This window comes from Opisthocomus hoazin, chromosome Z (genome assembly GCF_030867145.1).
Source record: "Opisthocomus hoazin isolate bOpiHoa1 chromosome Z, bOpiHoa1.hap1, whole genome shotgun sequence".
Classification (NCBI taxonomy): domain Eukaryota; kingdom Metazoa; phylum Chordata; class Aves; order Opisthocomiformes; family Opisthocomidae; genus Opisthocomus; species Opisthocomus hoazin.
Window position 1 is genome coordinate 60,259,496 of NC_134454.1, and position 13,220 is coordinate 60,272,715.

A 13,220-nucleotide genomic window follows, 5' to 3' on the forward strand; every position below is an offset into this window, starting at 1 on the left:
GATGACAGTTTTTTAAGACCATCTTTGTGCATCCAGCGTGCCCAGCCCAGGTGTAGGACGAGTCTACCAGCAGCTAAAAAAAAGGTAGAAGCATCCCCATTCATCCCGTAGGGCAGTGAGCATAACGGTGACTACTAAAACAGAAATGGTAAAACATACTGTTGCTGACTGCTGAGGAAAGATGGAGAAATGCATTGGGGAAAAAGGTCTGCGTTAAAGGCAACACATTATCCTGCTACTCAAACAAGCAGACGCTAGTTCATAGAGTGGCATAACTTTTCATTTGACCTCTGCTGTCTTTTTATCTATGGCTTCAACAGCTTTTGGCTTCTTCTGTGTGTGGAAGCCCTTAATTAAAACAGCTGGGGGTGGTGCAGGAGGGAACGTACCACACATAGCACTACATGCCATGGTGAGCAACGAAGAGCTAGTATTCCAGCTGTAAAGGTTTTCTTAGCTTAAACTCTGCGAGTGGTAACAGTTTTGCTGTATGTGAATTACACATTCTGTATTAAAATTATCAAGAAGATCCTATTACAAATATTTTGAGAGCTATGAAGGTTCATTCCTTTCATTTATGCTGGACTAAGAACTGGCGCATTTCTGCCTTTGCTCACTCCTTTTCAGATGGTGATTAACACCAATAGGTGCTTCTGCGAGGTTTTGAACACCAGTCTCCTCAGCAAATACAGCCGTGTTTTACAGTTAAATACAGCGTCTTCAGTGTGTTTTTGATCTTAAACAGGTCACACTGCGTGTGCAAAGCACGCTGGACACACAACTTCGGCACGGGCGTCCTGAAACAAGAAAGCAAGAACGAGCCAAAAGCAACAGCTGCTCCACCCGAAGCTGGCGGACAACAAGGAGGCCTGGGCAGACCCGCAGTGCCCTGTTCCAGGTTCGCTCCCGGCGAGCTGCAGGCCTCGGCAGGGCCGGGGGGCAGGCCGGAGCACGGAAACAGAGGCGGGGAGGGCAGGGCAGGGCCCGGCGTGGCACAGGGCCGGAGGGGCAGGGCGGAGGACGGGCAGGGCCGGGGCCGCCGCGCTCCCCGCGGTCCCCGGGCGCGGTGGGGGGAGCCGGGGGCTACCGGGCTGGGGGGTGCGGCCACCCCGGCCCCCCGGGGTTGAGTCGGGTTGAGCCGAGCCGGGCCGGGCCGGGCCTTCGCCCGGGGGGACGCCCGCCCCCGGTACGGCAGGCTCCGCGCCCTCCCCTTTCTCCCCCCGCGACACCCCCCCGCCCAGCACGGGACCCTTTAAGAGGAGGGGGCAGCGGCTTGAGGGCTTGGCCAGGGGACGGGGCCGCTCCTGCGAGGGCTCTGGGATTGGGTCGACCGGCCAAAATAAGTTAAAAAAAAAGGTGGGGGGAGGGATAAAAAAAAGAGGGAATTAAAAAAAAAAACCAAAAACGAAAGGCAGTGTGGAAGCAGGAGAAGCGGGGGAGAAAAATAAGAGGAAAAACAAAAAGCTAAAAAGGGAAGGGAAGCCGTCCCCGCACCGAGCCGGGATGGCGCGCCCCGGCTGGCTCTGCCTGCTGCAGGGCTCCCTCCTCCTGCTGGCCAGGGCGCGGCAGAGCCACCGCCCCCCCGCCGCCTGCCCTCTCCGCGCCAAGGTAAGCACCGCACCGCGGGGGGGCGGGAAGGCCCCGGGCGAGCCCCGGCGGCACCGTTCGCCCGCGCCGTGCGGGACGAGCCGCGGCAGCCGCAGCCGGGCGGGCAGGCGTGGGGCGGCCCTCGCCGGCGGCGCCGCTCGCTCGGGGTGGGCTCCTCCGCTGGACCCTGCCGAGCGCCGAGCCTGGCGGGGCAGGGTGGGACCGGTAGGCGGCCGTCCCCGGAGCGGGGGGCGCGGCCGTGAGGTGCGCGGGGTGTGCTGGCAGCAGCCCGACTGCGGTAAGCGGGAGCGGCGCGGGCTGACCCGGCCCTGGTGGGTGGTGAGCGGCGCCGAGGGTCCCTGCTCGCAAGCCGGGGGTGATGTTCTGGCCAGCGTGAAACTTGCTAGCGGGGCGTCTCTGCCGCTAAAAATGAGACGTCCCGGGCAGGGTTACCTCGTCTAGCGTGGCTGTTAGGAGAGCTGGAAGCCCGGAGAAGCAGGCGCAGTCCTGCGGGCTGGGGAGCTGCCAGAGCCACTGTGGGCTGGCTGCAGGGTAGGTGCGAGAAGGCGTCGCGGCGGTGGAGTGTGACCTCTCTGTCTCTCACCTGTGCCTGCGCCTACTTGTAGCCCCTGGTCTAGGGCCTTGTTGCCTCCAGCTGAGCGTGCCGCCCGCCCTGCAGCCGCAGGGGCTGAAATGTCTCCTCCTGTGACTGCCGGCTCAGCCCTGCGCCGAGCTGTGTGTGCCTCGCTGGAGGTGTCTGTCTGAGCGTGGGTTAGACGGAGCTGAACCCCACCCTGGGGCCGGGGGGGGGTGCCTTAGCAGTTGGCTTGTGCCTGGAACCAGTTTGTCAGCTGGATTGATAGGTGGCCGGCCATGACGCTGCCGTGAAGCCAGGCCAAGGCTCTGGGGTGAGTGCCCCCTGCCCTGGGGGGACACGGAGGGCGGAAGCTGTGGGCTGGCGTGGGTCTGCTGCAGGTAGGCAGTGGGAGCGAGGAGCAGGAAGGGGACGGCCCCTGGGAGCCTGAGCAGAAGAAGTGGTACTTGTGGAAATGGGTGGGTGGCCGATTTGGTGGGACGTGCGGGGGGTTTTCCTCGGGAGCCGTTGACCGGACCTGTGCTAGTTACCGGCAAAAGTGGAGGTGAAATGCGTTAATGGTGTCTCATTATCTGCTGATTACTCTGTCATTAAAATGTGAGACCACCTGCAGTTCTGGTATTGGCAGGCTGTTTCCTGGGGTCATCAGAACAGTGGTGGTAACCACACTGTCTGGGAATGGCAGCGTCTGCCTCGTTTGCAAAGCTGTTGAGCATCCTTATGAATATTCACACCAGCTCTTTGGGGAAAAAAATACTCCTCCTTGTCCCCGCATCACCAGGGAAGGCTTTTTTGTTTGTTTTTATCTTAATTCTGTATAGGATCTGGTTTTTTTGTTTTTTTTTTACCCCTCTAGATTACAGGTATACCTTTCTTCTTTTTGTCAGGTTGCCTAAAGCTTCTGTCACGAAAGAAATATGTAAATCGGTGCCTGAAAGAGAGAAGCTGCTATTTTAAGAAGTGAACGTACAGTACTTCAGAGGGCATTCTCATCATCACTCCAAATTATAGTTAAAGCTGCAACCAGTAATGTACCCTGTCATTCTTTTTTTAATAGGAAAAAAGAACGGCTTTGAAAACAGTTAATCTAAAATAAAGTATGCTGGAATCCTTTGGGTTATATTCCAGTTACTAAGTCATGTGGTCTGGTGGTGCTTTCTTTTTGCATGATGTTGGAGTGTATTGGTAAATTTAGAGGCAGAATCCAGGGATGAACAGCAGAATGCTTGTGGTTGTAGCTGGTTAGCATTTTCTGAGGTGTTGTTCCTGATAGGGGGCTGATTAATTTCAGTGACTACCTTTCCCCTTACGTGCACTTCAACAGAGCAAGTAATCTGTCCACTTTCAACTCCTGACTTTTTAGTTAAAAATTTGATTTTTATTTTTCATTTCTGGCAGAGACTGAATGTGTGTTCTTTAAATAGTTGTAGCCAGTGCATTGTTTATCCCCAGGCGTGTTCTGCTTAGTCTTAAGCTGAGTTTGAGAGTCTCAGTAATGCAGGTGGGCAAAAGCTCAAGAGAATGGCTATTAAAAATGTGCCTAGCATGTCTTTGTGCATTACTGTAGATGCATGGCACACTTCATGTGGTGAGTAAAGGCACAATCTTTGCCTCAGTTAGGTATAAATGAACATGACAAGGTGCAACACCAGGAGAGATAAGAGGGAGGGAGAAAGCCATATAGGGAGGGTTATAGGGCTGCCTGCCTGGGTGAAATATTTTGTGCCACTTGCTCTGGCTTCCGTAGCAAGCAAAAAAAAAATTAGGATAATATTGTGGATCGAAGAACAGTGCAATCCTGGGCTGAGGTTTGGAAGATGAGGCTATGGGGCCAAGTGGTGAGTATGAGGGTTATGGGTCCTAAAAGACACTGAAGCCACAGAGGCCACCTACCTGCTCAGCAAGTTACACAGTTTGTGCTGGAAAAGATATAGTCTACGTAGGTGAGACAGACAGAATATGGAAGGAAGCAGAAGTGAGGCAGAAGAAAGCAGACCAGGGGTAGGTTTCCCATGTCTGGAGTTCACATGCAGTCCCTCAGTCTTTGGACAGCAGTTTTCCTGCTCGTCTGAGTCTCTGCTCCCCATATCACCACAGCCATCCCTCTTGAATTTTCTTGGTTTTTCAGCTACCATGCTGCTTTTCTAGGTGTTCAGATTCTGCCACTAGATGCAGTCTTTGTTTTTTTTTGCTGCATTATTTTCTGGATGTTTACCACAATTTTATTCTTGACAGTAAGTACATCATTTAGCCCAATCTGAGCTAGTTTCTTGGAAGAAGGATGACACATTCTCTGATCCACTTTGGCACCATTCTTCTAGCTGAATTTTTGCTGTGTCACCTGAAATGATGTGTAATATCTGACAGACGCAGTAGTATTTGGGTATTTGAAGACTACAGGTTGCGTCCTATGGTGGACCTGTAAATACTGTGGGAAAAGCAGGCTGCTGGGGCTAGTTAAAATGAGTAGAACCTGAGACTTGGGTTTTTTTAAATCTTAAAAAATAAACCTGTTAGAAAGATAACGAAAATACGTCTCAGTCAGAGCCTGTGTTCTGCTGAAGCAGATAGAAGGAAGGCAGGAGGTCATAGGAGTTTCCGGTGCCACCTGTGGACAACCAACTGTGGGATTAGAGCGCAGGTTGTGGGATATGGGACTCGCATTTTTTTTTTCCGCTTGCTCCTTGTTTTTCCCCACCATGAGTAATGCATTGAGTACCACCAGTAAACTGGGGAGTGGAGACAGAAATATGCAGCTTGATCTATACATGCACCTCACTTTTTGTGGTTATGCTGCTGCAAGTGAAATTCCTGGAGCTATACAACCTGGCTCTTCCAAGCCTCCAGGACACCACTTTGACTGTAACTTGTTTTTAAAGCACCCCTTTCTGGTGTAACAGCTATGTAGAAGGACCCTACTGCCAGGGAAAACTGGGTTGTGGCACGTTTATCTGCTGCATGCTCTCAGGGAGGTGAGGTGAGAGAGAGGCGCTGCCAGTGACGGCGCGTACTGCAGTGCTGAGCAAGCCTCGGCACTGCTCCTGTGCTATTTCACAGCCACCTAGAGCACTGTTTACAGCTCCCTTTTTACGGTCTTGGGGAGAGATTATACGCTTGCCTTGCCCTCTCTGAAGCTGCAGCAAAACATGCGTGAGCTCTGGGAGGTGCACAGGGACGTGAGAGTGCCGGAAGGCACAGACCTGCTCAGTCACACCAAGGACTTCGCCCCATCCGCTCTTGCGCGAAGCAGTACTGGGCTGCTTGCAGGGGTCTGGCGCGGAGGGAGAGCAGTGCTGGGACTCCTGTCTCTGCCTCCTGAAAGAAAAGGAGATGCCAAAGGAGTGTGGGACACTAGCATGCCCTGATCAGCTGTAACGCTGCCTTTTGGAGGAAAGTGAGCTTTGTGAGCACCCATTGTATTGTCACCTGGTGATGATACCCAGCTGCTGGTGCCCAGAAACTTGCTCTGCACAGTCTGGGCAGGGTTTCTATCAAAGGTGATGGGTGAGACCTGTTCTCTGGCCCCTCGTGCTGACTTCAAAGCAATTCTGAGAAGGGAGATCTGAATGGCGCTTGGGGTGGGTTGCAAAGATCATGACTGCTCCTGTTGGTGTGGAAGTGCCAGCAAGAGTGCCCAGCCACTCAGCTTTGTAAGGTCTTGGTCTCTGGGACTGTGTGAGAAGTTTTGCTAGGTCTCAGCCTTCTTTCTTCTGCCTGTGCTGCAGGCTCTTTGAAGGAAGACTTCATTTGCTCTGTGCCTGGTGGCCTGTGTGGTTTCCTCGGTGGTACCACTAATACCTGGCAGTATTATTCTGCTTTACGTATCTGATTGTGAAAGCTGGGGGGATTTGCAGAGAAAAAAAAAGTGAGGGTGCAGTGCCACGCACCTTTCTAGCTGGGCTGTGTGCAGTAGTCCAGAGCAGCGCTCATGATCCGTGTTGAAGCCAGGTACCATCTATCTGAGCTTGAGCCTTCTGGCTGGGTTTATTCAGGAGCTGAACTGAGGTTTTAAGCTGTCTGGTGACCACTTGTTCCTTACCATGTGTTGCAGTTTGGCTCTTCTTATGCGCTGCCCCATTCACGATCAGACTTGTGCAGACTGAAGGAGTGTTGTTCTTCCAGCCTCGTGCCTTGTCCCAGGTGCCTCTTCGGTCTTTTCACTTGCTTGTATATAGAAAGCAGCACTTCTTGTCTTTCCTCCTTACTGGCTGGTGACTAATTCGAGTTCATTTCTCACCACAGTAGTGTGTCCCCCTGCTTTTCCTTCTGGACTAATGACAGGAGGGAATCCTGTCTTGTTTTCCCTCTTGTTTTAATTTGCGTATTCATTTTCGTATGTTCTTCCTGGATCTATGTCAGATTTGTACTCATCTGTTGCCATGTATCTTCTTTACATCTTGGTGGTGCATCGCATTTGTTCTCCCTTCTTCCCATGGTCTCAGGTGAGTTTTTGTGATTTGTGATTCAGGAGTGCATTCCAGGACTGTCCTGTAGTATCTGGAGTTGTAGCCTGGTGTTACCAAGGTCTGAGGTATGCTTCAGACTCTCTACGTGCTGTGGAAGTGTCAAAAGAGCTCTTTGGAGTATACTTGGTCTATGGGTCTGTGCTGGACTGGTGAGTGGTGCCTGATCCAAAGCCTGGGTTTGACTTAGAGAGCTGCTGGAGAAGGTTGCCTGGGATGAGCCATTGCAGAGCAGTCTTTAACCTTTCTGACCCTGGGTCTTTAGTATGAGAAATTTATAGGCAATGTGCTTCCAATAAATTCCTCCAAACAGCCTGTTCTGCATTTGGCAGTCAGGCAGGCTTCTTAGATCAGCACACATGCACACAGCTGCAGAGCTGAGGTTAGACTTATCTGCTGGCTGAAGGCTGACCAGATGTTTGAGTGCATCTGGAAGCCTGTCTTCTTACTTAGACATGCAAAGGCTACCTCTTCCTATCTGCACAGACAGATAGAAGATGTTTGTGTCCGTTGGCTCCAGTAAGGACCACTGCACCAGCTGGGTGCGTGCTGTAGGTGATGGAGGTCACGCCTGCTGCTGGTGTGAAGTGACTTGGCAGGATTGAAGCAGGATCCGTTTTGCCCCATCTGCTCTCCAGTCCTGCGGACAGGCTTGAGCACAGCCCTGCGCTCTGGTATTCTTGGGAGTGCTGTGAGGCACATGTTGCAGCGGAACAATCTTAAAGTCTGATTCTGACTTCCTGATGGCTGTGGTTTTTGAGAGATTTTAAAAGCTAATTTAAATAAAAAAGCTTTTTCTTCCTCTGTGTTTGAAAGAGTATGCCCTTGAATCACAGGCCAGGTTTGGCCTACAGAATTTCTTCCCTTATTTTTCCAAAGTATTGCATGTGCTTCTCTCCTCCTTAAGAAAGAGGAGAACTGGGCTGTGAGGGGTCTTGACTGTGTGTGTGTCTGTCTGCCATGTGCTACATCACTGTAAAACTGTATTTCTACCTGCTCCAGCAAGTCTGCTTGCCAGCTGTGTTTTGTTACTCATTTGTTTGGTGTCTTGCTCGGAGCAGAAAGTTCTCATGCTGCAGTACCCTCTGACTAACTGTCACAGCAGTTGCTTTGACAAAAGGTGCCTTGCTGTGCTGAAGTGAGGCATCAAGGTGAAGGTGATCGAAACCCTGCTGTCCTGTTTTGCTTCAGGAAAGTGATGCGAGCTTTTGACTCGATAAAAGGTGGAAGCTGGATAAGCATTTTGCCTGGGGTATGGCCTGCTTGGGCTGTGGTCTGCTGCTGGTTTCAGCAGATACCCAGGTGATCAGCTGGGGCGATGTTACTGCTGAGAAGACCCGGTGTTGCTTTTCAGGACAAAAAAGCCAGGGCCGATCTTCTTGTGTTCTTAATTAGTGAAAATTGGATTTTGACCTGAAGACCTGAGAAAAAGCATGGTCAAAGAGGACTCCGTTGGTGTGAGCAAAGCCGGTTTAAGAAGAGACCTTGCTGGCAAGCTGCTGAGCCAGGTGACCTGCTGGCTTGCACCATGTTTTTCGTAGGCCCTGTACTGCTGTGGCCTGTCGTGAATGTCTGTACTCACTCAGCTGTCTCTCTCTCTCTCTCCTCCAGCAAAGCGAGCTGAACTCCTTCCTGTGGACCATCAAGAGAGATCCCCCGTCTTACTTCTTTGGCACCATCCATGTCCCGTACACGCGCGTCTGGGACTTCGTCCCAGAGAACTCCAAGAAGGCCTTCCAGCAGAGCCACATCGTGTACTTCGAGCTGGACCTCACTGATCCCTACACCATCTCAGCTCTCACCAGCTGCCAGCTCCTGCCGCAGGGGGAGAACCTCCAGGATGTGCTGCCCCGTGACATCTACCACAGGCTCAAGCGGCACCTGGAGTACGTCAAGCTCATGATGCCATCCTGGATGACCCCAGACCAGCGGGGCAAAGGGCTGTATGCAGACTACCTCTTCAACGCCATTGCTGGCAACTGGGAGCGGAAGAGGCCGGTGTGGGTGATGCTGATGGTGAACTCCCTGACAGAGGTGGACATCAAGTCTCGAGGCGTGCCTGTCCTGGATCTCTACCTGGCCCAGGAAGCAGAGCGGCTGAGGAAGCAAACAGGCGCTGTGGAGAAAGTGGAGGAACAGTGCCACCCGCTCAATGGGCTGAATTTCTCCCAGGTGAGATGGAGTGGTGTGCAGGGTGCCAGGCTGGCTGCTCGGATGGGTATCCCAGCAGCAAGAGCAAGGGCTGGAGCATGGGGTAAGTGCTCTCTACCTAGAGACTTGCATTTGCTCCCTGCAGCCCGTGTCTCTACCTGTGCTTCAGGAGGGTTTCTAGTTGTAGGAGTTCAGGCCAGGTCCTAAATTTCTGTAGACCTGCCCTGGGGAGACGCCTCTCCTCCGGCAGGCTCCACCCTAAGAGGCACTGGACCTTTGGATGTCTGCTCTCTGACCCTGGCTGGGCTGCCTTGCAGGAGCCCGGGGCAGGCTCAGTGTCTAAACTTGCTTTTGTAGTAGAAGAAAGGTGTGATTACTTGAGGGAAACAAGGGCACTGTGAGTAAAGCTGAGAAATAAGTGCTGGTTGGGAAAGTACCCCAGTGGACATCTCAGTGCCCTCTGAAATAGGGGACTGTTCTCTGCATTGGGAAGTCTTTTTTAGTTTGGGTTCCCCCCCTACTTCCTTTGAGACCAAGTGAGGGTCAGCACAGCACAGATTCCTGCAGGGAGCTCCACGGGCTAGTTCAGGCCCCTGTGCAAGTGCCTTAGTGTTTGCAAACCAGTTGGAGTTTAGCGCCGTTGTTCATGCAGCATCACACCAGGCAAGCAGAACGACCTCTGTGGTGTCTGTATGTTACATAAGGCAGTTGTAGGCTCAGCTCTCTGAACTAAATACACCAGGGAGCAGTGTCTGCCACCGTCTCTGCCTGCACAGCGGGATCACAAGTGGGCATGAGGTTGCTCTCTGGCCTGGAGTACCTTTGCTGCAGGGCAGTGCTAGTTTGGGGAGAAGAAGTGGTGTTTGCTTAGGAATAGCCGAGACCTGCTGTTGCAGCATTCCCTGGTGGCCCAAGATAGGAGGACCTTTGGTCGTGGGGCTGGGGAGTTTTGACTGATGCCTGACCTTTTTCCCTGCATCCTGAAGCCTGTCCCATCACTGATGCAGTTTCCCATGCTGGAAGGGAAGGAGCAGAAGGGGAGGTGCAGCCCACCAAGGGTAGGAACAACAGTTTGGGGCAGATGTCAGAAGTGCTGCGACCCTGGCCAGTCTTGGTGGGAGGCCATGGTGCAGGGAATAGCATGGCAGCCCAGGGTGCATCACTTGTGCAGTCCTTAACTTCAGGCAGAGCATCTGCTCTCCTCTCGTCCCTTGTTTGGAGCTGGGCAGCCTCATGTGCATCTCCAGTCTATTGCTTGACTGTGCTTTGAATCCTTGTGCTGTCATTCTTTGCTCGCAGCCACCCTAGGAGTGGGCTGGGAAGTCGCATCTCTTCCACCTCTTACCTGGTTGAGGCTAGATTAACATTATTGCCTCTGTTTTTCTTTTGCTGGCACTGCCCCTTTGGTTTAGCATGATAGAACAGAGGCGGGGGCGGGGGGGAATGTGCTTTCTCTACTGCCTTGCAAGAAAGTGGTAGGGACGCTGAAAAATGCAGGTTGCAAATCATGTCCCTGTTAAGCTCATGCAACTGGTGACACATACTTTAGGCCTTCATGCTACTTTCTTCATAAAAAAGCTGTTGCTGTGCTGTTTTGCAGGTGGAGTAAATACCACATGAGCCAGGAAGCTGCGTAGGGTGGGGACACAGAGCTTCAGCATCCAGAGTTGCTCAACCTGGTGACATTTATTGTGACAGCCCAGCTGAGAGGGTCAGGGTAACCAGAGCTGCAGCAGAAACTTAGCTCTAGTCAGGAAAGTCACAGCCCAGGATGGCCCCATGGTGAGTGTATATGTGCATGTACATCATGCGAGCTGCTTCTCCTCCCATGCCTGTTCCCTGCTGGGGGGAAGGAGCATGCTGTCCCTTGTGGGAGCAGATCTGGAGCAGCTACTGCACCGCAAATTCACACCCTCACTTCTGCCTACTACTAATCTTCTAGTACAGCCAGCTCAAGGAAAAGGAGAACCAGAGGCAGATGGTTTTTGTGTTTCTAAGCCAGTTTCATGGTTGTTTCAGAACCTGACTTGTGAACTCTCATGGCTGGCAATTCTGTAAATCTCTGATTTCAGAGCTCTCTTCTCAGTTTGTTCATGCAGTTGAGTTACTTATGTGTTGAATATAAACCAAACAAACACTTTTAAATGGGCTCTTCGAAAATTATTTCCTTTGGTATTGTGCTACTGTCTGGGAACCCCCAGCATCACACCGCTTCTGTGTCTGCCTTTCGAGTGATTGAATACACAGGGACGACTTAAACTTCTGCTTGGGACAATGGGGACACAAAACCATAAGAAGTGGTCTAACCATGTGCAAGAAAGACTATTATGTTGCAGCAGAGTCACAGAGAGATGGTTTACTTGGCAGAGAAGCAAGTTTAATGCTCTCTAAACTTTATGTTTCTGCATAAAGGGTTTTTTCTTTCTTACGCTTACGACATGGTTGTGCTACATGGTGAGGGGGACTCCCAGACCACTTACCAGCAATACTTTGTTATTAGCTATGTCCCTCTTTTGATCCATACTGTCAGACAGGCCTGCTTGGTGTGGGTGTTTTTGCAGGTGGAGGTCTGAAACAATTTACCGTTTATTGTCTCCAGGGGGTTACACAATGCTCAGTAACTGCAAAGTGCAGACAAACCCAATGTGGAGACTTCCTTCTTGTCCTCATGAGGAGAGAGACCAAAAAAATAGAAAAAAACAAAACCCCCCACATATACAACAGCTAACACTGCCTGTCATGGGGCTTGTTTTCTTTGGCTGTATTTGCTCCAGTTTCCCCTTTATCTTCTGCTGTATGACTCTTTTATTTTACCTGCCAAATCTCTCCGTTCTTGCTCAACTCAGGCTGGCTACCCGCATAGCTAGGCCATAAAAGTATCATTTCTGTATGGTACACAGTGATGTGTACACAGTCTGTGAAATACTTTACTGCCTTCTCAGTCCCCCTCTGTTGTTCCAAGATCTATGCAACTTTAGGGAGTATGGAAGGATTAATCTGTCTCCGTGGCAGGGCAGTGGTGTTTATTTTCCTGTTTCATGCTGTTTCTATCCTGGTTTGTCTTAAAGACTTCTCTTCTCCCGCCACACCTTGTTTCATGGGTAATGCCTCTCTTGTTGTAATACCCTACAAGGATGCAGGTCTCATTCCTAGCAGCATCTGGGCTGCTGATTTCTAGCGCTGGAGATAGTCCCTCAGACCTCCCAACTGTTCCTTTCAAGTTATGCGTGTGCTTACATGTTTGCTGGTTTGGAGGCATTAATTTTCCAGCCTAAAGCCTGTGCAGGTTTGCTGTTGGCTTCAGCTGTAGTGCCATGAACACCAGGTTGGCGTGGGCTCAGAAAATGAGCCGTGTAAACAGGCACACGTGGCTGGTGTCCAGGCTGTGTTTCTCACAAGAAGTTTGGGCTTGTGTCTGCCCTCTGTGTGGGACCAAGGCTTAAGTGTGTAAACAACGTCCAGCCATCACCACTTCCTAGCCAAGGCCCTGGCTACTTTGGCTTCTCCAAGCTTGGGACACTTGGTGGGATACCTTACCTCTTAGCTGTTCTTGATTTGAGAATTGTTTTCCCCGTGTGGCTTTCCTGTGTCCAGACCTTGCCACAGCACTCTGTTCCAACCTGAGCATCTGAATACATCTTCAAAAGTAGTCTTCAAAGCTTCTTGGGTGGCAGTAGAAAGCAGGGAGCCACTAAGAACTGACTGCTCCTGAAATCCTGGCTCCAGCTCTGGGACTAAGCACTTGAAAGTCTTGTCTGAGCATTGTTCAGCCACTTCCTCATGGGGTTAGTTGCAGATAGAAGGTGAAGCAAAAGCTTCTAGGATTGGTCATTTTGCGTTAAGACATGAGTTGTTCATGTTTATATGCAAAGAGCAGCCTCTGCAAGCAACAGAGAGCTGAGAGATTCCTGCTTTTCTCTAAAGGGTTCCTAGCTCTTCCAAGTTCTGGACCACTGACATGACTCTGTGAGAACTGTAGGTTCCTGCTTAGCAAATTAAACCCTCCTGACTTAACAGTAACATCAATTTTCTTGCTTAATCTGTGTACCCACTTGGGTGAAAGGGCCACCCTTGACAGCCTCCGGTACAAAACTATTATTTAGGAGCAGTCCACGTCTATGGGGAAGGTAGGAAGCCAAGACACCACTGCCTGATACGTGGCGGGGGGGGAGTTGGATGGTTTGTTTTCTTTCACTTTCTAAGGAAGTTAGAGAAACAGCAGTCATGGCTTGAAATTAGGCCCAAAAGATATGATATGAAATTGGACAGAATTGTGCTAGCCTCCTCATTTCAAACAAAGGGATTTTTTGCTACATTGCGTTGACCAGTTATTATGTCTGTCTTTAATTTCTGGGGTGATGAGGTCAGATCTAGCAGCGTTTCCATTCACGAGACCCTGGTCAGCGTTTGCCTTTGACAGCAGT

General features: G+C 51.2%; 1 protein-coding gene across 2 annotated transcripts in view; it reads left to right on the forward strand.

Moving 5' to 3' along the window:
- Nucleotides 1–1,349: 1,349 nt before the first annotated feature.
- LOC104336621 (metalloprotease TIKI1) overlaps nt 1,350–13,220 on the forward strand; it is a 78,683-nt gene continuing 66,812 nt past the window's right edge. For both annotated transcript variants that reach the window (XM_075410947.1, XM_075410948.1), the window contains exons 1-2: nt 1,350–1,608; nt 8,257–8,817. In XM_075410947.1, the coding sequence (XP_075267062.1) occupies nt 1,504–1,608; nt 8,257–8,817 (666 nt within the window). In that variant the 5' untranslated portion in view covers nt 1,350–1,503. The remainder of the gene's footprint in view (nt 1,609–8,256; nt 8,818–13,220) is intronic.